General features: G+C 37.9%; 1 protein-coding gene across 1 annotated transcript in view; it reads left to right on the forward strand.

The window, feature by feature from the left end:
* The first annotated feature begins 230 nt into the window (after positions 1 to 230).
* The window catches only part of LUZP4 (leucine zipper protein 4), a 55,172-nt gene continuing 32,306 nt past the window's right edge, over positions 231 to 23,096 (forward strand). Inside the window, 1 exon segment of the mRNA XM_007130947.2 lies at positions 231 to 359. Within this exon segment, the coding sequence (XP_007131009.2) occupies positions 231 to 359 (129 nt within the window).

Below are 23,096 nucleotides of genomic sequence, written 5' to 3' on the forward strand. Positions count from 1 at the left end.
GACTGCTCTTCGTGACTAGCAGAGAGCTTCTGCAAAAAAATATGCGCTCGATTGCAGGTACTTCCCCTTCACCAAAATCACATACATGCTGACCTTCCCCACTGCCTCTTTGGAGCAGTTTCTCTGAGCTATCTGGGATGCCATCTCCCAGGCTGCAGTCCTCATTTTGCCCCACATAAACCTTAACTTGCAACTCTCACGTTGTGCATTTTTTTATGTTGACAGTTATTATGGCGACCACGAAGGGACCCAGAGTGGACATCTCTGCTTCACCTGAACTCTACAAGGAACTGGAGCCTTGGTACCAGCAGAGGCCACTTGTGCCCATGTGCCTCCTTGGAGAGTCCAGACGAATTTGGGTAAGTCTCTCCTGGTTCTCAGATCTCCCGGATTGGTTGATGATCCTGAGTTTTATTTGGCGGTGTAGCAGATACCTGCCTCCTCCCAGTTGAAAGATATTGGGAGGGCCCCTGGTTGAAAGATACCAGGGAAATACCCAGTGGAAAGATACTGGGTGGGGCTTTGTTGAAAGATACCAGGGAATACCCACCCAGGTGAAAGATACTGGGGGGGGGGGCTGATTGAAAGATATCAGGGTTTGCTCAGTTGTAGGAGACTGAGTGGTCTGCGCTGAGTGGTTAGGTAAGAGGCTGATCTGATGCTTTTCCTCAATTCAGCTGCCTTAATAGAATTTGTTGGGATAGAAATGAAGACATTACATGAGAGCTTTGCTCCAAAGTAAAGGGACAAGACTCCTCCCGGCCGGTTACAGTTTTCTCAGGTGACTGAGAAATTTACAGGAATGGTGGAGGCAGAGTCCTCATACCGTGCAGTGGTCCCATAGGGAAACCCATTCATTAATTAAACACTTGCTCGTCCAGAGGTTGCAGATAAGAATTAGCCACTCAGCGATCCGAGCACCCGCGGTGGTCTTAGACCACCAAAGGGAGAAACTTTTCCCAGAGCACAGAGTGCCTCATTTCTGCTCTCCCCCCTGAACTCTTTTCAGGGATTGTTGAACTGCCAAAGGGAGACAAGTAAGAGGGCTGAAACGACTCTGGGGTGATGCCTAGAGGAGTTAAGCTCACAAGCAGCACCCTGGCCCACCACACAACTTCATTAGTAAATTTTATCCCTGACAAATTCAACTTTAAGATAGGAAATAGAGCCTCTCAAACACAGAAACAAGGGGCGTCAGAAAGCCAGCCTCTGACTAACACTCCAGCCAGGTTTATGTATGTACAAAAACTCATACTTGCAAGTACCTACTTAATTGGGGAACTTATACTAAAGGAGATCTCAACCTAAAAAGACCAAATTGGGGTTCTTTTGATATTCCAAAATTAACATTTTTGCACACACAGTTAGGAAAAAAAAAAAAGCCGGATGTAAGATCAAACAGACTGAATGGAATGCTTACTTTGATTGGTATCTAGAAGCTTCTAAAAGAGAAAATGATAGAGTAACTTCTTTGCAGGAAACCAATAATTAATTACTTGAAACTATATCAGACCAACTTTTCAAAACCATTAAAAAGAAAGAAAAGGGGGTATCTATGAAAATTATGAACCTTAAATTGCACCAATTAAGTACACAATGCCAGTCGAAGTTTAACCAACCCCCATTTAATTCCCAACCAGTAGAGAAAGCTAGCTTGAAGGAAAAAAAAAATTCTCTTCAGAATTCTGACCCTAAGGGAATAAATCCTACTAGGAGAACCTGATTTTCTCTCCCTGTGCTTAACACTTATCTAGACCATCTCTAATTCCTGAGATTGAGAAGAAAAAAAAAACTGGAAGAAGCCTTTTAAAATTGTTTCTTATTCCAACTGTTATTTATAAACTAGTGAGTTTTATATTATGATACCTGATTCATGACTAAGTATAGAAAATGCAACTAGATCTCTTGTGTCTGTCTGGATATATGTATGTCTCAGTATGTGTCTTTGTCTTTGGATAATATTGCTGTGGTTAATTTGTAAATGAGCTCTATTTAATTGGCTTAAAGAAAAGTAAGCGCTTACAAATCAAACAATTCTAAATACAATAGAAATTAAGCTAAATAAATTTCAGGTTCACATGAACTGGGAAATATTCAGTATTAAATTAATATTTGGTATTAATGTTTAAGTTTGTTGATCTAATTGCTATAGACATGTTTCTAGAGTCATCAGCATTAAGTATAATACTTTTATTATGCCTAGGTGTAATATAAACTAAATAAAATCTTGTTAGATCTGTTACAAATTTGTCAGCAAGGAAAGTAACTTGATGTGAAGAAACTTGTTAAGGAAAGAAAACGTAAATGAGATAAGAGCTTTCAGGTAAACTCTATTAAGAAAAATTTTGCTTTAGGAATGTCTATCTAAAATTGTGCCTCCAGATTCTGGTAACTTGCAATTCTAGAGTTGTGCTAAATTAAGTGATGGAAGCTTATTGAATAGCTAGATCATTCCCAAATAAAATAAGATACGGAAACATTAATTACCGAACACTGGCTTACTTTTACAGAGAAACAAAAGGTATTTAGGACTATTAATGAATATGTTTGGTGCCACTTTCTCTAAAGAAAGCAAATGTTTTTAGAAAATATCACTAGTATTTATGTTCACCAATCTACAGAATGCTGACATAAAAGACAGTTCATAGTTGCTTTAGGAAAGTAAGATGTGTGTTTTCAGTAAAGAAGGCATGAAGAATGGAATTACATTTTATTAAGGGAAAAGGAAGTAGGTCTGACTTACAGGTGGCTGTTTCTGAATGGGAAAATAAAATGCTGGATATAGAAAGTGACAAAGGGTTTGTGGAAAGAGGACCCTGAGAAAAGAGTTTTGGGCATGGTCAGGATTGACTAAGTTTTAAAATAAATTTAATTGAGTAAATTAATTTTAAAAGTAAGCTGGTGCAAAACTTGAATTTGGCTTCTCTCTCTCTTAAGAGGACAAGATTTCTTAAAATGTTGAACTGCCTTTGATAACAGATTTCAAGTTTTTTACCTTTTAAGTGATCTGTTCTGTATTTGACTTTGAAATCTTTTATTGTTACTTTGGCTAAGTGAATAACTATTGTTTCGCAGTGACCTGTGATCCTACCTGACTGAGTGTTCTAAATCCTTTTTGATATTTTTTGACAAAACTTCCTAAATCAAATTCTAATGAAGTCCTTTTGACCTCTAGCTAACTTTAGGATGCTTCAAAGTGCCCCTGAAACATCCCAAAGAGAGATTATAAAATAGGTTCATTTGGTACGTTAAGTTACATGGGAAGTATTGTCAAATGAGTAATAAATCTTCTTAGGTTTTAGTGTAAGGTAAATGTTATTAATATAGATATTCTAGAAATTATATGGAGTTCCTAAAATTCTGACATGTCCTGGTAAAATGTTATCAGTCATAATTCTAGTTATTATCTTAAAGTGTTGTACGTCACAGCATTAACCAAGTTGCTTTGTCAGTTGCATTGCATTGTAAGCAGATTTTAAACATGCCTTAAGTCTTTTGTCATTATAGACATGGTTTCACTCTGATGCAAATGCTTCCTCTTCAAGAAGATTTATAGAAAGGGCTTTTGAATAAATACAAGTTTCTGACTTTCAGACCATAATGCTGAACTGGGTAGGAAACTAAAGAATTCTAATGAAAAACCTGATGGCTTCATAAAGCTGTTAACGAAAAGGATTAGTTACATAGGACTGAGTGAACTGGTGAATATGGTTATAAATTTTATGGTTTCTATCTGAAAAATCACTGGTTTAAATCTGTGTTTTCCAGGTGTAAGGTAAACCTTCCCCTCAAACTAATTATGACTTACAATAATTGGTAAATTATACCTTTGTAAGCAGAATTGAAACATTTATCTTTTTTATCGGTTCCCTCCAGACATTGGAAACTCTTAGGTTCCCATCAGCTTTATCAGATAAATTAGGAAGGCTACCTCACTAGTAGGTATAGAAATCTCAAGGTATTTTGGGGACCTTGAAAAGGGAAGAACTCACCTAGATCTGTTAGGCAAAATCTGTGATAAGCCCTTGGCATGACTTTCCTAGCCCTGAGAGGTCTTTTAAAAGTCCAGTCTGAGACTCCTTATAACAGTTTCAGCAAGCAAAAAGCCTATATGATCAATTATAGTTATATAAATCATCAGGCCAAGTTTATTGAGACCAGATTTATTTTGCAAACAAATTAGTCTTAATTTGGTTATATTTGGTAGAAATGAGGGTAATTTTAGAGAGAAAAAATGTTTCAATGAATGTTAAATCCCAGTTTTGTTAATGGAGGTCCGTATTTACTAACTTCCCAGATAGTTCCTTGCTGTTATGTTATAGTGATGTAAAGTTAAACTGAATTATTAAAAGGACACTCTAAATTTGTTTCTGAAGCTTATCTCAGTAATCTACCTTTGAATGAAAATCAAATCCCATGACTTGCAACCAGGGAATTATGCATACTGGAAGAGACATAATCTAAAGGACTATCTCCAACCTAGATGGAAGGACACTTATCAGAGGAGAAATTACACTCACACTAGGACAAGAAGAAGATGACATCAGAAGTAGACAGGTTGCCCAAGATCCTAGACCTGACTTGTATGATCGTTTATAATATTTTCTTGACTTCTTAGAGCTTTGTATATGAATCAAATGTTTTCCTATCATGGGCACGATCCTATGCTAATTTTAAAAATCAATCCACACTACTAGGTATGTACCCTGAGAAAACCATAATTCAAAAAGAGTCATGTACCACAATGTTCATTACAGCTCTATTTATAATAGCCAGGACATGGAAGCAACCTAAGTGTCCATTGACAGATGAATGGATAAAGAAGTTGTGGCACATATATACAATGGAGTGTTACTCAGCCATAAAAAGAAACGAAACTGAGTTATTTGTAGTGAGGTGGATGGACCTAGAGTTTGTCATACAGAGTGAAGTGGGTCAGAAAGAGAGGGACAAATACCGTATGCTAACACATATATATGGAATCTAAAAAAAAATGTTATGAAGAGATTAGGGGTAGGACGGGAATAAAACACAGACCTACTAGAGCATAGACTTGAGGACACGGGGAGGGGGAAGGGTAAGCTGTGATGAAGTGAGAGAGTGGCATGGACATATATACACTACCAAACATAGGGTGGATAGCTAGTGGGAAGCAGTCGCATAGCACAGGGAGATCAGCCTGGTGCTTTTTGACCACCTAGAGGGGTGGGATAGGGAGGGTGGGAGGGAGACACAAGAGGGAGGAGATATGGGGATATATGTATATGTATAGCTGATTCACTTTGTTATAAAGCAGAAACTAACACACCATTGTAAAGCAATTATACTCCAATAAAGATGTTTAAAAAAAATCAGTCCAATTGTTGGGTTTGCAGCCAATTACCTGTATCTAGTACTTTTGGGTTATCTTGGTGGATTTCTCCCCTCCAAGGCTCTAACTGGATGGCCCTTAGGAAATTTATTCTAGAGGAAAGAAATTATAGTCCTGTTCAGCAGATTCCCTCACCTAGCCAATTAATAATAACTGCTCTGACCCTGGCCATAAAAAATGAATTTTCCTCTAAAGTTACTCAAGCTCAATCAGAGCAACAAGCAATATTTCAGCCAAGGAATAAAACCTCCCACAATTATGGGATGGATTTATGTGTTAACAACAGGCTGCGGTCATTTAAGTTTTAACGCCCCCCTTTATCTTGGGAACAATCAAATTATACTAAGGATAACCAGCCTAGTAACACTAGGAAATTGGGCTGGGAGCATTATGGACCGTGTCAAAATATAATTTTCCTGAAAGATAAGGATTGGTACAGAATAGACTAAGTCAGACGACCTGAGGATATACTGGGCTGCACCTAATGGAAGTTCTTGGCTTAATTCTTACTTATGACTTTAATAATACTGCTAGCTATGTTATTTGTATTTTGCTTGTTTTACAAGATTGTTGTTTCTGGCATTACCAAATGTGTGACTGAGCCTCCAGTAAAAATACATAGTTTTATATGAGATCAATGATTGTAATAGTGTAACTCTGGATATGGAAAGATACAACAAGAGGGAATTTTTCTTGGACCATAACAGATTAGTAAGACAGGTGGTCCAGAGCTACCTTTAGCAATTGTTTATAAGACCTAGTCCAGTAATAGCACACTGAGTGGCCTATCTTCGCCAGACCTAGGAATGAGCCTTCCTAGCACCATGGGATGAAATGGTCATGAAATACCTCCCAAAGCATTGTCGAATTTATGACCATGAGGGAGCCCTGTCAACTACAAATTGGCACTTGCCATTGGCACTTGCCATCTACCTCTACAAGGATTAAATCAGGTGCTGCTGCAGATGCTGATTTTCAACACCCCCTGAAAGGAGTTCAGTGGGGAGAGCAGAAATGAGGCACTCTGTGCTCTGGGAAAAACTGGCAGAACAGGTTTTCAGATAGTTAGATGTTTTTAGGAGCCAATTTTATGAGCCCAATTCTTGTATCTCCTCATATCCAGAAAAACACTAAAATCATTCATGGTGATGACTGCTCTTCGTGACTAGCAGAAATCTTCTGCAAAAAAATATCCGCTCAATTGCATGTACTCCCCCTTCACCAAAATCACATATATCCTGACCTTCCCCACTGCTTCTTTGGATCAGTTCCTCAGAGCTATCTGGGATGCTGTGTCCTGGGCTGCAGTCCTCACTTTGCCCCAAATAAAACTTAACTCACAGCTCTCACACGGTGCATTTTTTTAAGTCAACAGTAGCTTTACAAGTGTGCCATAGAGAGGAATCTGTGCCAATGATTCCTTCTTATTCCTAAGTGTATACACCCAGAGAACCTGCTCTCTGTTACTTCCCGATAAGGAGCAATGGAGTGGTCTGAGAGCTGAATTTCTGTTCATGGGGTGCAGTTCTATCACTAAGTTTTTCTTTTATCACTGAAAAACCTGGTATACATATAGTGATTGTGTATGTGTATACAGGCTTTTCATGTGAACATTTTGTAACATATTTTAAATTGAGTATTCAGTTCAGAGACTAGTCAAATTCTACATGTTGAATTAGATAGACTCCGAATTCTCCCACAGGAACTAAGGTAGTCAAGTGTAGCAGAACATGCCACCCCAAAATATGCCTCTTTGGCATATAAATTATTTTGAGCTAATTATTTTGACAAACAGCAGACACAGGAGATGCTCTGAAAACAGAGAAGTTGCTCTTTTGTAAGGGAAATTTACATTTATAGAGTAAACCTCCACTGGTAAGTGTCTCCCTTTCTGTACCAAGAAGGGAAGAAAGACTAAATCACAACGGAATCTTATCAATGGAAAAGGTGCCTACTTAAATCTGTATAACAAACCTTACCCTTGTTTACTGTGCTTTTCCTGGTCACCTCCCATAACTGGTTCACCCCACACCCAACATCTTTCTTTTGTCTTTAACTGAAGATGGTATTTATTAAAGGTGATGACTTGGCCGTCTTGGGGAGTTACTCAGTTTTCCTGGGTATCTCCCATGTATACATGAAGTATACATGTTAATAAAGTTCTGTTTGTTCTTCTTTTGTTAATCTGTCTTTTATTACGTGGGAGGCGGTCTCATCCAAGAACTTGGAAGGGTAGAGGGAAAATTATGTTTTCCTCCCTTACGGTAGCTGTAAACAATCCACCAGTTTTTAGGGGAAAGGGAAGCCTGTAGGAAACCTTTGCAGGTGAGAGGAGTTAGTAGTAGTTTGCTGTGTCCTAGTGACAGTATCCCCATTTACTAGTTAGGTAGTACTATCACCAAAGTATGTGCACAAATAGCATTACACATGCTACTGAAGAATTATGAGTCATGAAATTAAAGCAATAGCAACATCTGGAAAGCAAGCATTGGCTCTTATCGAAACCAAAGAATAAGCCCAAGGGCCCTTATAGCTAAATTCAAAAGCTAAATGTGAATGTACTAATTTGATATCCTTTGAAGGTGTTACAGTTCCTTTATTTCTTACTTGTTTCTGTGTTCTGAAAAATGAAAACTGGAAGATGCTACATCGATTTTAAAACATCAGTTTGGTATATAAGGCAGCAATTATGGCAAACCCTTTTTGAATTAAAAATCAGAACAAATGGTCAATGCTACTTAACAAAAGTACTTGATCATGAATATATTTTCAGTGAAATGTTTAATGAAAAAAGGAGATAATTGATCATTGTGATTATTATTATGTGGTATTTTGTACGATAGTAGGGAAACCAAAAAATGTTCCCTCCTATTCATTTGCAGAAGGTTCTTAACAAAGAGCTCATATATGCCTAAGGATATTTCAGAGTTGCTGAATATGCCTAAATATACAACTAATAATACTTCACTGAGCTTGTGAAAATAGATAATTTATCTGAATATCTGAATGCAGGAGTAACAGACAGGATACAGTCCCGAAAATGAAACAGTCACATTAATGAGGGGTGTAGATCTCTCACTGAATGAATTCTTTTACCCCCAAAACATAAGCTATTTGATATCACAGTTGAAAATATGGCAGAACTGAAAAATAGTTTTCCTATTTAAAAAATACGTTTCTTTGAATTTTATAGGAATGAAACTTTTAAAATGCCATGTCTGAAAGATGGCTTCAGGGATAGATAGTAAATTATGAAACCTGAACCAAATGCTCAGGGAATAAGGATGTCTTCACCAAATTGATTTTCGTATGAAATGTAGCTAAATTCATTTTTGTTCAAATTTTTGTTGAATAAGAATATTCTAAAGAATATTAATAAAACCAAATTCAGGTGTATTAGATTAATGAAAACCAAAACAAGCTATTTTTTTATGCTTGAACATGTGGTACATTTTCAGATTGTCATTTTGAAAAATAATCACTCTCCAGTAGTCTAGATATAGAAGGTGAATTTGTGTGTTTACTTGTGTTTTCCTATTTTCAAAAAATAGGAAAAAAAAACCCCTCAGACAGGAGATTTATTGTGATGTTTCATTTTTTTATGAAAATGCAAAATAACCTGCTTAATCAATTGGAAATTGTAGTTAGGTAGATAATGGAAATGTAAGATTTCCCATATATAAAGAAAGCAGGTTGATAGAAAGAAATTTGAATATTTGATACTTAGATATTTTTATCCTTTCTCTCACTTTCCAAATTCAGCTTTGTGTGTTTTCTGCATGCAGCTATGACAGAAGCTATGTGCCCTGGCCCCAGCTCTGGGTGTTGGTGCAGGTCAGGCCACATGCTGAGTGCTAAACAATTCACCAGCTGTGTATCAGAGTGTGAGCACAGGGGGATCTGCCACAAACTATTCCTATTCATCACATGGGAAAGATGAGAGACCAAAAAAAAAAAGAAAGAAAGAAAAGAAATGCATATTTTTCTCAGCTCTACTCTTTAGGAAGGATCTCAATTACATCTTTTCTTTGTCTGAGTTTAAATAATGGAACTCATGAACCTGCAATCTTAATGAGAAAAAAAGGCTAGGGGTGGGGGAGGTGATACCGTGTCCAATGTAGTGGAAAGAGAAAAGAAGTGAAGACAATAGCTTTAAACAGATGAGAACACGTGAAGCATGTTGCTCATGAAAAACCTTAGCACTACTTTGTGAAGATTTGTAAATTAATCTAGCAAGTATAATTATGAAATGGATATTTTTTTGTTTTTATTTTTAATTTTATCTATCTATCTATCTATCTATTATTTATTTATTTATTTATTTATGGCTGGGTTGGGTCTTCATTGCTGCACGTGGGCTTCCTCTAGTTGCAGCGAGCGGGGGCTATTCTTCATTGCAATGCGTGGGCTTCTCATTGCGGTGGCTTCTCTGGTTGCAGAGCATGGGCTCCAGGCCTGCAGGCTTCAGTAGTTGTGGCACTCGCACTCAGTAGTTGTGGCTCATGGGCTCTAGAGTGCAGGCTCAGTAGTTGTGGCACACAGGCTTAGTTGCTCCACGGCATCTGGGATCTTTCCGGATCAGGGCTCAAACCCATGTCCCCTGAATTGGCAGGCGGATTCTTAACCACTGCACCACCAGGGAAGCCCTGAAATGGATATTTTTAATGCCACAGAATAAAATGCAAGGGATAAGAAAAGGAACAAGCTTAACTGATTATTTACCCAATTTCATTTTTGGGATGCATTTATTTTCACCTCCCATTTATTTGAGGGTAGGTATTTCAAAATGGTAGCAAAATTATCAAACTAAATTTAAACAACTTGGCTAACTTTTCTAAGTTTTAAGATGCTCTAGGTATGTTTTGACAATTAAAAAAGAAAAATAAAATATCCCACCACCTTCCTCTTGTAAAAGGGAAGAACAAAACCTGACTCCGTGTTGGATCTGTTTCTTTTACTTTGATCTTTGCTTTCCATTACTTTTGTTCTGTCTATAGCTATAGACATACATAAGGGCCTGCCTCGGGGAACCCTGCCCCTCTGCCTGAATGTTAAACTAAAGTGCCTTTGTTCAGCTCTCAGGGAAATACCTCCACCTTGCCCACCTGTGAATGGCTGCAGAAGAGAAGAAATTAACACATCCCCTCCCCAAAGCTGGCCAAAACCAGGAGATATTTTGCAAGACTTATGGCCTTTTTACTTTACTTCCTCACCTCCTCCCCCTCTCTGTTCTATAAAAGAAACTAGCATCCAGATCCCGATAAGATGATATTTTAGGACCCTAGTCCGCCATCTTCTCAGATGCCTGGCTTTCCGAATAAAGTCGTTATTCCTTGCCTCAACACCTTGTCTCCAATTTATTGGCCTGTTGTGCCACGAGCAGAGAGAGCTTGGGCTCAGTAACACTCTCAAAAGGTTACCTTGATGGGCAGTATAATGTGACTCAGGAAACTAGTTCTCTAGTCTTATTCTGCCAGTTCCTTCCTAGCTGTGTGTTGTGAGAGAAAGAGCTAACCTCTCTGGAGCTAGATTTCTTTGTCTTTAAAATGACAGGGTTGGGGCTTCCCTGGTGGCGCAATGGGTGAGAGTCCGCCTGCCGATGCAGGGGACATGGGTTCGTGCCCCGGTCTGGGAAGATCCCACATGCCATGGCCGCTGAGCCTGAATGTCCAGAGCTTGTGCTCCACGATGGGAGAGGCCACAACAGTGAGAGGCCCGTGTACCGAAAAAAATAAAAAAATAAAATAAAATGACAGGGTTGGACTGGACCAAGGACTCTTTTTCCCTTTTTTTTTTTTGTTGCTGTTGTTTGCCACACCATGCAACTTGTGGGATCTTAGTTCCCCAACCAGGGATTGAACCCAGGCCTTCGGCAGTGAAAGTGTGACAGGGTATTAATAATATTCAAAATGCCTCCATTTTGAAGATTAATTTTAAATGTTTTACTAAAAGGTCACTTCTTTTACAAGTACAAAACATTGCTAAAAACACTTAAATGGCCAATATGATATTTATCAGTAGCACCATTTGAGGCAGAATTGCTTCCCCATGCTCCTAGCAAAAGGGCATTTTCAAAGTCACACATGAGATGAAACTTCCATACTCTTCACTTGTGATATTTAGTTATCACCATGGGATATATTTTTCTGGTATTTTGGTATAAAAAGCATTATGACAGCTAAAGAAAAGTTGATGATTTTTGTGACTTGAATTTCAGGGTTTAAAAAAATGCTTCTTTGCCATCATGAAAATGGGTAATGCCAAGAAACAGGTCTTACACCTCAATGTTAGAACTAATTTACAAAGAGGCCATTTTGTAAGTTTGTATTTGTAAATGAATATTTGTAACCAGCCGTGTACCGAAAAAAATAAAAAAATAAAATAAAATGACAGGGTTGGACTGGACCAAGGACTCTTTTTCCCTTTTTTTTTTTTGTTGCTGTTGTTTGCCACACCATGCAACTTGTGGGATCTTAGTTCCCCAACCAGGGATTGAACCCAGGCCTTCGGCAGTGAAAGTGCCATGTCCTAACCACTAGACTGCCAGGGAATTCCCTCTTTTTCCATTTTAAAATTCTATACCTTTTAAAAATTATTATTCCTATTTTTAAGCTGTGCCTACTTGGTACAGAACAAAAGAGAGACTGGAAGAAAATGAGTTAGATAACCAAAATCAATTTAGGCAAGGAAAAATATTGTAGGCTTGAATTATCCAAATACACATAAATGCCCATAAGAGATATATAATTTCTTGAACTTCTGTTTACTTCATAGCATATAATTACATTATTTTGTAATGCAATTAATAATATTCAAAATGCCTCCATTTTGAAAATTAATTTTAAATGTTTTACTAAAAGGTCACTTCTTTTACAAGTACAAAACATTGCTAAAAACACTTAAATGGCCAATATGATATTTATCAGTAGCACCATTTGAGGCAGAATTGCTTCCCCATGCTCCTAGCAAAAGGGCATTTTCAAAGTCACACATGAGATGAAACTTCCATACTCTTCACTTGTGATATTTAGTTATCACCATGGGATATATTTTTCTGGTATTTTGGTATAAAAAGCATTATGACAGCTAAAGAAAAGTTGATGATTTTTGTGACTTGAATTTCAGGGTTTAAAAAAATGCTTCTTTGCCATCATGAAAATGGGTAATGCCAAGAAACAGGTCTTACACCTCAATGTTAGAACTAATTTACAAAGAGGCCATTTTGTAAGTTTGTATTTGTAAATGAATATTTGTAACCAGTGTGATTCAGGACACACTACCCTAAATATGGCACCTTGGCATATTGAATTTTTTTTTTTACTGGAGTATAATTGCTTTACAATCTTGTGTTAGTTTCTGCTGTACAAAGAGGTGAATCAGCTATATGTATACATACATCCCCTCCTTCTTGGACCTCGCTCCCCACCCCATCCCACCCATCTGGGTCATCACAGAGCACTGAGCTGATCTCCCTGTGCTATACAGCAGCTTCCCACTAGCTATCTATTTTAAAAATGGTAGCGTATTTATGTCAAACCTAATCTCCCAATTCGTCCCACCCTCCCCTTCCCCCTCTGTGTCAGCACATCCATTCTCTATGTCTGCATCTCTATTCCTGCCCTGCAAATAGGACCATTTTTCTAGATTCCACATACATGTGTTAATATGCAATATTTGTTTTTCTCTTTCTGACTTACTTCACTCTGTATGACAGACTCTAGGTCCATCCACCTCTCTACAAATGACCCAATTTCGTTCCTTTTTATGGCTAAGTAATATTCCATTATATATATGTACCACATTTTCTTTAACCATTCATCAGTTGATGGACATTTACGTTGTTTCCATATCCTGGCTATTGTAAATAGTGCTGCAATGAACATTGGGGTACATATGATTTTTGAATTATGGTTTTCTCAGGATATATGCCCAGTAGTGGGATTGCTGGGTCATATGGTAATTCTATTTTTAGTTTTTTAAGGAGCTACATACTCCATAGTGGCTGTATCAAATTACATTCCCACAACCAGTGCAAGAGGGTTCCCTTTTCTCCACACCCTTTCCAGCATTTATTGTTTGTAGGTTTTTCGCATATTGAATATTTTAAACTGAAGGAGTTTGAGAAAACAGCAGAAACACGAAGGTCACTCTGAACTCCACCCCCACCCCTCCCTGCCACAGCCCCTCCCCTGAAACGGGTCATAAAACCTTCATATGAGGCTGTGTCCTCCCTATACCCAGAGGAAAGGACCCATCCTGTTATAGGAAGGGGGACCCCTTCAAGGGCCCAAGAGTGGGCTCTTGTCTAACACTCAGAAATGAATTGTCTGAGGAGACACACGTGCTGACAAAGAAAGAGACTATATTGGGAAGGGGCACCCGGGCAGAGAGGAGCACCGTAAGGGAACACAGGAGAACCCCTCTGCCACGTGGCTCGCCGTCTCAGGCCTTATGGTAATTGGGTTAGTTTCCGGTGCCCAGTAGTGGGATTGCTGGGTCATATGGTAATTCTATTTTTAGTTTTTTAAGGAGCTACATACTCCATAGTGGCTGTATCAAATTACATTCCCACAACCAGTGCAAGAGGGTTCCCTTTTCTCCACACCCTTTCCAGCATTTATTGTTTGTAGGTTTTTCGCATATTGAATATTTTAAACTGAAGGAGTTTGAGAAAACAGCAGAAACACGAAGGTCACTCTGAACTCCACCCCCACCCCTCCCTGCCACAGCCCCTCCCCTGAAACGGGTCATAAAACCTTCATATGAGGCTGTGTCCTCCCTATACCCAGAGGAAAGGACCCATCCTGTTATAGGAAGGGGGACCCCTTCAAGGGCCCAAGAGTGGGCTCTTGTCTAACACTCAGAAATGAATTGTCTGAGGAGACACACGTGCTGACAAAGAAAGAGACTATATTGGGAAGGGGCACCCGGGCAGAGAGGAGCACCGTAAGGGAACACAGGAGAACCCCTCTGCCACGTGGCTCGCCGTCTCAGGCCTTATGGTAATTGGGTTAGTTTCCGGGTTGTCTCTGGCCAATCACTCTGATTCAGGGTCCTTCCTGGTGGCACGCACACTGCTCAGCCAAGATGGATTCCAGCAAGAAGGATTCTGGGAGGTTGGTAGGACATATGGACTGGAGTCTCCTCTCTCCTTTTGACCTTTCCCGAATTCTTCCAGTTGGTGGTAGCTTGTTAGTTCCGCATTCCTTACCAGGACCTCCTGTTGTAAGATAACTCATGCAAGTGGTTACTATGGTGCCTGGCCAGGGCGGGCAGTTTCAGTCAGTGGTTCCCCTAACAATCCTTTTCTCCAAAGACAAAGGGATGCCAACAAGAATCTTAACAAGCAGATCTTGCTAAATTTCCCTCATTTTACTACAATTATCTACTGTTAAATTGATTAAAAAGAGAAGCCGTTATATTGAGGTGGCTCTAATGCCATGGCATCCTACATAAGCAAACCAAAATCTAAGCCTGTAAATGCCTCAAGGTTACAAAATCAAAATGCTAAGAACAACCAATCACAAATAGCCAACCAGATTTTAAGCTATAGCAAATGAAATAATTTCCTTTTTTTGATTCTCTCTATAAATCTTTTCCCTAGCTCCTGTTGGTGGAGTTCCCCTAACCATTTCAGGTTCAGCATTGCCAGATTTGAATGGATAAATGCTCAGAAAGCTCTTAAAATGTTTAATATACCTCAGTTTATCTTTTAACACCTCATACTCCCTAATCTCTCAGATTCCTCCATGACTGTCCACTCTTCATTAAACTTAGCATAAAATACTCAGGTCTAACTGAGTATTTAGGTCTTTATTTCCTTATGAAAGCTCCTGTGTCATGTAAAACTTATATTAAATAAATTGGTATGCTTTACTTCTGTTTATTTGTCTTTGTCAGTTTAATTTTCAGACCCAGCCAGGGATCCTAAGAAGGCCACGGAAAACTTTTTTCTGCCCTACCTAACTTTATTTTCTTCAATATATAATTTCTATATATTTATTTGTGACAAGAGTCTTTCTTTTCCTAACCCTATTTTGAACATTCAAGCATAGGAAATATTCATGTGGAAAATTAGGTATATTTTGTAAAAATCCTCAAGAATAAATAAAATTGTTAAGTACTAATTAATAGGAAAATAATATTTATTGTATTTCTTTATATGCTAGGCACTGCACCATATATTTTACAGATATTTTCTAATGTGAAAGATGGTTTACTTGCAAAGGGGTTATATCATGTACAATAAAAATTTTAAACGAAATAAATTTTAAAACTAGGTATGCAAAAAACATTCCATCTGCAAATTAACTACAGAAATCTGCATTACTGCATACTAGTAGAAAAAACTTTGTGGTTTTACTGCATACCAGGAGAAAAACAATGCCATCAAAGACATTAATTAATGTATTATCAAAGACATTAATTTAAAATAATGCTATTGAGTTGGAAAATGGTGAGTTAAAAAATAAAGGAGCTTATTTACAAATGGCCAAAAGGCACAGGAGATGCTCAGCATCACTCATCATCAGGGGAGTGCAAATCAAAACTACAGTGAGATATCACCTCACACTCAGTAGGATGCTGCTATCAAAAACGAGCAAAAAATAACAAGTGTTGGTGAGGTTGTGGAGAAATTGGAACCCTTATGCACTGTTGGCAGGATTGTAAAATGGTGCATCTGCTATGGAAAACTGTATAGAGTTTCCCCCAAAAATTAAAAATAAAACTACCATATGATCCAGCAATCCTACTTTTAGGTATATATCTAAAAGAATTAAAAGCAGAGTTTCAAAGAAATATTTGCGCACCCATCCATCACAGCACTTTTCATAAGAGCTAAGAGGTGGAAGCAACCCAAATGTCCATCAACAGATAAATGGATAAACAAAATACATCCATGGTATATACATAAAATGGCTTATCATTCTGTTTTTAAAAGGAAGGACATCCTGTCACATGCTGCAACTGTGGATGACCCTTGGGGACATTATCTAAGGGAAATAAGCCAGTCACACAAAGACAAGTACTGTATGATTCCACTTATGTGAGGTACCTAGAGTAGTCAAATTCATAGAGACAGAAGTAGAAAGGTGATAACCAGGGACTGGGGAGAAAGGGAAAAGGGGAGTTGTTTGATGGGCATGGTGTTTCGGATTTGCAGGATGAAAAAAATAACAATGTGAATACATTTAACACTATTGAGCTATGTACTGATAAATGCTTAAGACGGTAAATTTTATGTTAAATATATTTACTATAATAATAATAATTAATTAAACAGTTTACATTTCTAAATCAATGTTTTTATAATCTGTTTTATTAAACAGAATGAAATATAGAATAATCTCTAAAATCTTATTTTTGCTCTTCCATGTAAAGTATATGCCAGTAAATCAACTGTACTTCAATTAAGAAAAAAAAAAGATATGCCATTATGTCAATCTTTAAACAATTATCCTAGCTAAGATAAAAAAGCATTGCATATTTAAATTGATGAATGTACATCCTCCTAAAAACATGGAAACAAACTAATGTTGTCCTTTTAGGAAGCAAACTAGTTGAAAGTGATAAAGTTCTGGTGATCTGATAGGAAGATAGTTGTGATTTTCAATTTGGATATTGTATAAAGTCTATGTAATAAAGGTGAAGATTAATTCAAATCCAAATAGTTTCTAATGTGTATCAGAAAGATCACAGACTACCCATTAATCTTCTCACCACTTCTCAGATAAGTGGTGTTCATGTAAGAAAGTGACACTTAAGGAACGGAGAACATAATGTATTAGTCTCCATCATTCTGTAGACAATTAAATGAACATGAAAGGACTCCCAGTAATGTGATAGATCAAATGTTAATATCCATAACCTTTAGAGAGCTCCTATAGTCAAAAAAATATAAATATCCCAGTCGAAAAACAGGTATGGTACATAAACATACTTTGCAAAAGGAGAAGTAGCAAATAGCCAATAGACATGAAATAAAAAGTCAGCCTCAAGAATAATTAAAAAAAAAGAATTTTTATGCAAATATGGTCTTAGCTTTGTCATGTTGACAGAAATTTGTTGTAAAATTCGTACTTTTTTTTAAAAGATTTTTTTGATGTGGACCATTTTTTAAGTCTTTATTGACTTTGTTACAATATTGCTTCTGTTTTATGTCTTGGTTTTTTGGCTTCAAGGCATGTGGGATCCCAGCTCCCCAACCAAGGATCGAACCTGCAACCCCTGCATTGGAAGGCAAAGTCTTAACCACTGGACCACCAGGGAAGTCCTGTAAAATTCATACTTTTAAGTATATTTTGGTGAAAATATTCTGAAGGACATTAACAATATTGGATATCCTTCAACCTGGTTGTCCTAGTTGGGGGGATTTATTTTAATGAAATAAATAGACGTGCACAAAAATTTTGTATGCCTCTGTTTATCAAAGCATTATGCCTTGTGCAGCATAAAATTGGAATGAAGCTAAGTGACCAACCAAAGGGGAATGGTTAAATAAATTCTGATACACATATGCAATGAAATACTATACAGCTTTAAAAGAATATTTAATGGCTTAAGAAATTATCAAGGTGTTTAGATTTAGAAACGAGATAAACTGTATTATATTTTATGCTACTTTTCTACCTATTTTATTTTATTTTTAAATTAATTTTTATTTATTTATTTATTTATGGCTGCATTGGGTCTTCATTGCTGCACGTGGGCTTCTCATTGCAGTGGCTTCTCTTGTTGCAGAGCACGGGCTCTAGGCACGCAGGCTTCAGTAGTTGTGGTATGTGGGCTCAGTAGTTGTGGCTTGCGGCCTCTAGAGCACAGGTTCAGTAGTTGTGGCACATGAGCTTAGTTGCTCGTGGCATGTGGGATCTTCCCGGACCAGGGCTCGAACCCATGTCCCCTTGCATTGGCAGGCGGATTCCCAATGACTGTGCCACCAGGGAAGTCCCTAAAATACTACCTATTTAAAACAAAAATATATGCATCGAAAAAGACAAGAATATTAAATGTCAACAAATGTTTAAAAAAGTAGATACCACTAGGTGGTAGAAGGGATGATTTTTAAAATTATGTGTAATACACTTTTCTCATATAAATATATATTACTTATTACTTTTATCATTTTTTAAATGTACGTGATGGGGGAACAAATTAGGAATTTGGGAGTAACACATACACACTTCTATATATAAAATAGATAAACAACAAGGACCAACTGTATAGCACAGGGAACTCTACTCAATATTTTGTAATAACCTATTGGGAAAAGAATCTGAAAAAGAAATATATATCTGAATCACTTTGCTGTACACCTAAAACTAACACAACATGGTAATTCAACTATACTTCAATAAAAAATAAATTTGAAAAAACTTAAAAATAAAATGTATGTGATAATGTTCCTTTACAAAATCAGAAAAACTGAATTATTTTTAGATGCACATTTGCCCTATGAAGTCTTCCCTACCAAAGCCTTTCTACACCTTAAAAAAAAGAATATGTTGAGACATAATTCACATACCATAAAATTCACCCACTTAAAGTGTATGCTATATTGATTATTGAAAGTGTGGTATTGAAATTTCCAACTGTTATTGTCAAATTGTCTATTTCTCACTTCAATTCTGTCAGTTTTTGTTTCATGTATTTGGGGGCTCTGTTGCTAGGTGCATATGTGTTTGTAATTGTTTCTCTACACCTTCATACCCTAAGAGAGAGTTGTTATTCCATCCTCTGTGATTCTACAGCACATTGTTCATTGGTGTGTTATATCACTTTTCACAGTTCACTGTCATTTTTATGATTTTTATACTTGTCTCTCTCCCTACTGTGTCTCCACTATCTGCATGGTAGAATTTAGTAAAGTACAGAGAGATAATAAGTAGTCAATAAATGTTAAATGAATAAATGAATGAACTAATCCCCTTGTTTTGTATTTAGCCTCAAAGGTATCCTTGCTGTGCTTAGCTTTTTGAGTTAAAGGTAGTGATACTCAACATTCTCAAATGCAACTCCAAAAAGTGCAACTGACACTTGAAAATGTCAAATTGAATTTGGCTAAAATTCCCCCCCTCAAATTTCTTTATACATTTCAGTATATGTTATATGCAATTCAATTGTGTGGGAAAAAATTAGTATAACTGTAAATGTTGAGTTCTATTCTTTTGTAACTTCTACTTGTATATATTTACGTAAATTATTTCATTTCTCTTGTTTTTCAGAGTTTAAATTCCCCCACCACTAATGCCCCCAGTGAAATGTCAAAAGTTAGAAATTGGAACAGAAAAAAAAAAACCTATAAGAGTAATAAATGTTTGCGCCATTTATTTCTATTCTATTTGCTATCTATCGTTAGCCAGTCTTGTAACCTAGAATTGCAACATAGCAGGAAATAACAAATGATTTACTTTCTAGGAAAACACTCATTGTGCAATTTTGAAAACTGTGAACATGAACTTTGATAAAAGTTCAAAGAGTTTACTGTAAAAATTGTATTATTTTCTTTAAAAGTTAAGTAATCCTCTCCTTCTACGATTGTATACTCATATACCGAAATATTTAAAAACCTGCTAGGCTACCTAATATGTAGCAAAAAAGAGTAGTTATGAGAAAACGTTTTTTTAAAAATCTAACTGTATAGTTAGTAATTGTTAGAAATATTAGCCTTTAAATGAAAGTCTCCTCAGAAAACTTCTGTTTGAAACCTATCTATGATGCTAAGCAAGGCCCTGTGGGGCTCCTGGGCACAGAGGCATTTTTGTCCCCCATTTCTTGTAGTCAAGGCTCCAAGCTCCATGACCTTCTCTGCGTTCCAAAGGGCAGATTCGAACAGTTGCTAATCAAGGGAGGAGCAGCCACGAAACCACCTGAGGCAAGATTAAAGGGACCAGAGAAGCTCATCAAGATTAAGAGACTACCTGAGACCCTGCACACACCCTAATCTTGCCAGCAACCCTATCGTTTTGAAACTCTTGCAGAAGAAAGAAGAATGCAAGACTGTTACTGCTTTGATCCTTACAGCATACCCCTTATAGCCCTGACTATGAGACCTCTCCCTATTCTCCAGGGAGCAGGGCACAGTTCTTGAGGCGCTAGCTTACTGTGTCCCCCATTTGCCTAGCAAAGAAATAAAGCCACTCTTTCATTCTCCTCCATAACTCTGTCTCTGTATTTCTGTTTGGCATTGGGACACAGAGAGCCAAGATTTTAGCAACATGTACAAAACATAATTTGTACAAGATTATAACCTGTATTTTTTCTTGCAGAAAATTCAGCAACTAAGTTCAAAGAAATCATTCCAACAAAGCAAGATGTTTGTGAAACGGAGCAGGACCCTGTGGAGCCCTCCCTGGTACAAATCCTTCCCACGTCCCCCATTTCTTGTTTGTAGGAAATAGGCTTCATTCAGCCTCCTTGACCTTCCCTGAGTTCCGAAGGGCAGATTCAAACAGTTGCTAATCAGGGAAGGAAGGGGGATGCAGAAACAAAGGAGAAGAAATCAAGAAACAATAGTGCAGCCTTAGGGTACAGTCCTGGTTCCTCCTAAGGAGTATGCTTAACAATATCTTTGAGTTCTTCTGCAGGAACTAAGGCCCCCATACAGGTGGAGGATGGCAACTGCAGGATGAGGGCAAGACTCCTGGAGCACCACCCTATTACCTCACCACCAACCAATGAGATGAAAGTCACACACCCTGAAGCCCTCACTCCAAATTTTGCCATAAAAACTTCTCCCCAAAAACCATCAGGGAGTTCAGATTTTTTGAGCACGATCCATGCGTTCTCCTTGCTTGGCCCTGCAATGAACCTTTCTCTGCTCCAAACTCTGTCGTTTCAGTTTGTTTGGCCTCACTGTACCTCAGGCACACAAACTTATGTTCGGTAACATTTGAATTGTGTTCTATTAAAGCACATGATTTAAAAATCAATTAACGTAGGACTTCCCTGGCAGTCCAGTGGTTAAGACTCTGCGCTTCCACTACAGGGGGTGCAGGTTCAATCCCTGGTCGGGAAACTAAGATCCTACATGTTGCGTGGCATGGCCAAAAATAAATAAATAAAATAAAAATCAATTAATGTAATCCACCACATCAAACCGGCTACAGAAGAAAAATCACATGATCATATCAGTAGACGATAAGCAAAAACCTCTCATAAAATGGTTTTTAAAAATATGGGTAAAATTACCCCAAGAGAATATTAACTACTAGGGCTGTAGTGATAATCACAAAATTAAGGATGTGTCCCTGAGGTTAAGTAGCAACAACATTAGGCAGGCATTTAAAACTATGCATGTAAAGATTTTAGTTACATAAGCAAACCCTTATCAATCTTGGGGGAAAGCAAAGAATAACATTATATGTGTGTGTGTGTGTGTGTGTGTGTCTGTGTGTGTGTTAGGGAACTGTTGACCACCTGCCTTGGCCAGGCACGATGACAACTGCTTGACTGAGTTGTCTCACAACAGGAGGTCCTGATGAAGAATGTGGTGCTGCTGTGGAAAACTAACCAAAAACTACCCAGAGAATTCAGGAGGGACCAAAAGGAGGAGGGAGATGATATGTCCTGCCAACCTCCCAGAACCCCTCGTGATGGAATCCATCTTGGCTGAGAGATGCACGTGCCACTGGGAAGCACCCTGAGTTAGACCAAATATGGGCCAAGCAAGATAAGTGGCCAGAGACAATCCAGAAATTAACTCCATTACCATAAAACCTGAGAATTCAAGCCACGTGGCAGAGCAGTTCTCCTGGGCTTCCTTACCCTGAACTGCTCTCCTCCATGTATATATATATGGTCTTTTACTATGTAAGTCTTACCTACACAAAAATCTTTTATGTGAAAGTATAGCTAGAAGGAAATATACAAAATGTTTAGAGTTATCTTTGAATATTTAGTTATTTTTCTTTTCTTTTCAACTTACTTTTTCTGTTTTCCAAATTACCTACACATATATGAATGAAATCGATAATTTAAATGTACAATTTTAAAAGTTTTTTTTTTTTGTAGGAAGAAATAGGAGGGACTTCCCTGGTGGCGCAGTGGTTAAGAATCTGCCTGCCAGTGCAGGGGACATGGGTTTGAGCCCTGGTCCGGGAAGATCCCACATGCCGTGGAGCAACTAAGCCCATGTGCCACAACTACTGAGCCTGTGTGCCACAACTACTGAAGCCTGTGCACCTAGAGCCCATGTTCCACAACAGGAGAAGCCACCACAAAGAGAAGCCTGCACACCGCAACAAAGAGTAGCCCCTGCTCGCAGCAACTAGAGAAAGCCTGCGTGCTGCAACGAAGACCCAACGCAGCCAAAAATAAATAAAATAAAATAAATTAATTAAAAAAGAATAATATATTTAAAAAAAAAAAAAGACTCCACGCTCCCAATGCAGGGGGCCCAGGTTTGATCCCTGGTCAGAGAACAAGATCCTGCAAGCTGCAACGAAGATCCCGCGTGCAGCAACTAAGACCTGGAGCAGCCAAAGAAATTAAATAAATAAATAACTTTTTTTTTTTTAAAAAAAAAAGAAGAAATAGGAGCTTGCTTTAAATATTGCTGGGATATATATTTGGTTACTCAAGGATCAACTAATTACCAACCAAACAATAAATTATGCTCAAGTTAAAAAAGGTATAACCGGGCTTCCCTGGTGGCGCAGTGGTTGCGAGTCTGCCTGCCGATGCAGGGGATACGGGTTCGTGCCCCGGTCTGGGAAGATCCCACATG

The sequence above is a fragment of the Physeter macrocephalus genome, chromosome 21, assembly GCF_002837175.3.
Source record: "Physeter macrocephalus isolate SW-GA chromosome 21, ASM283717v5, whole genome shotgun sequence".
NCBI lineage: Eukaryota > Metazoa > Chordata > Mammalia > Artiodactyla > Physeteridae > Physeter > Physeter macrocephalus.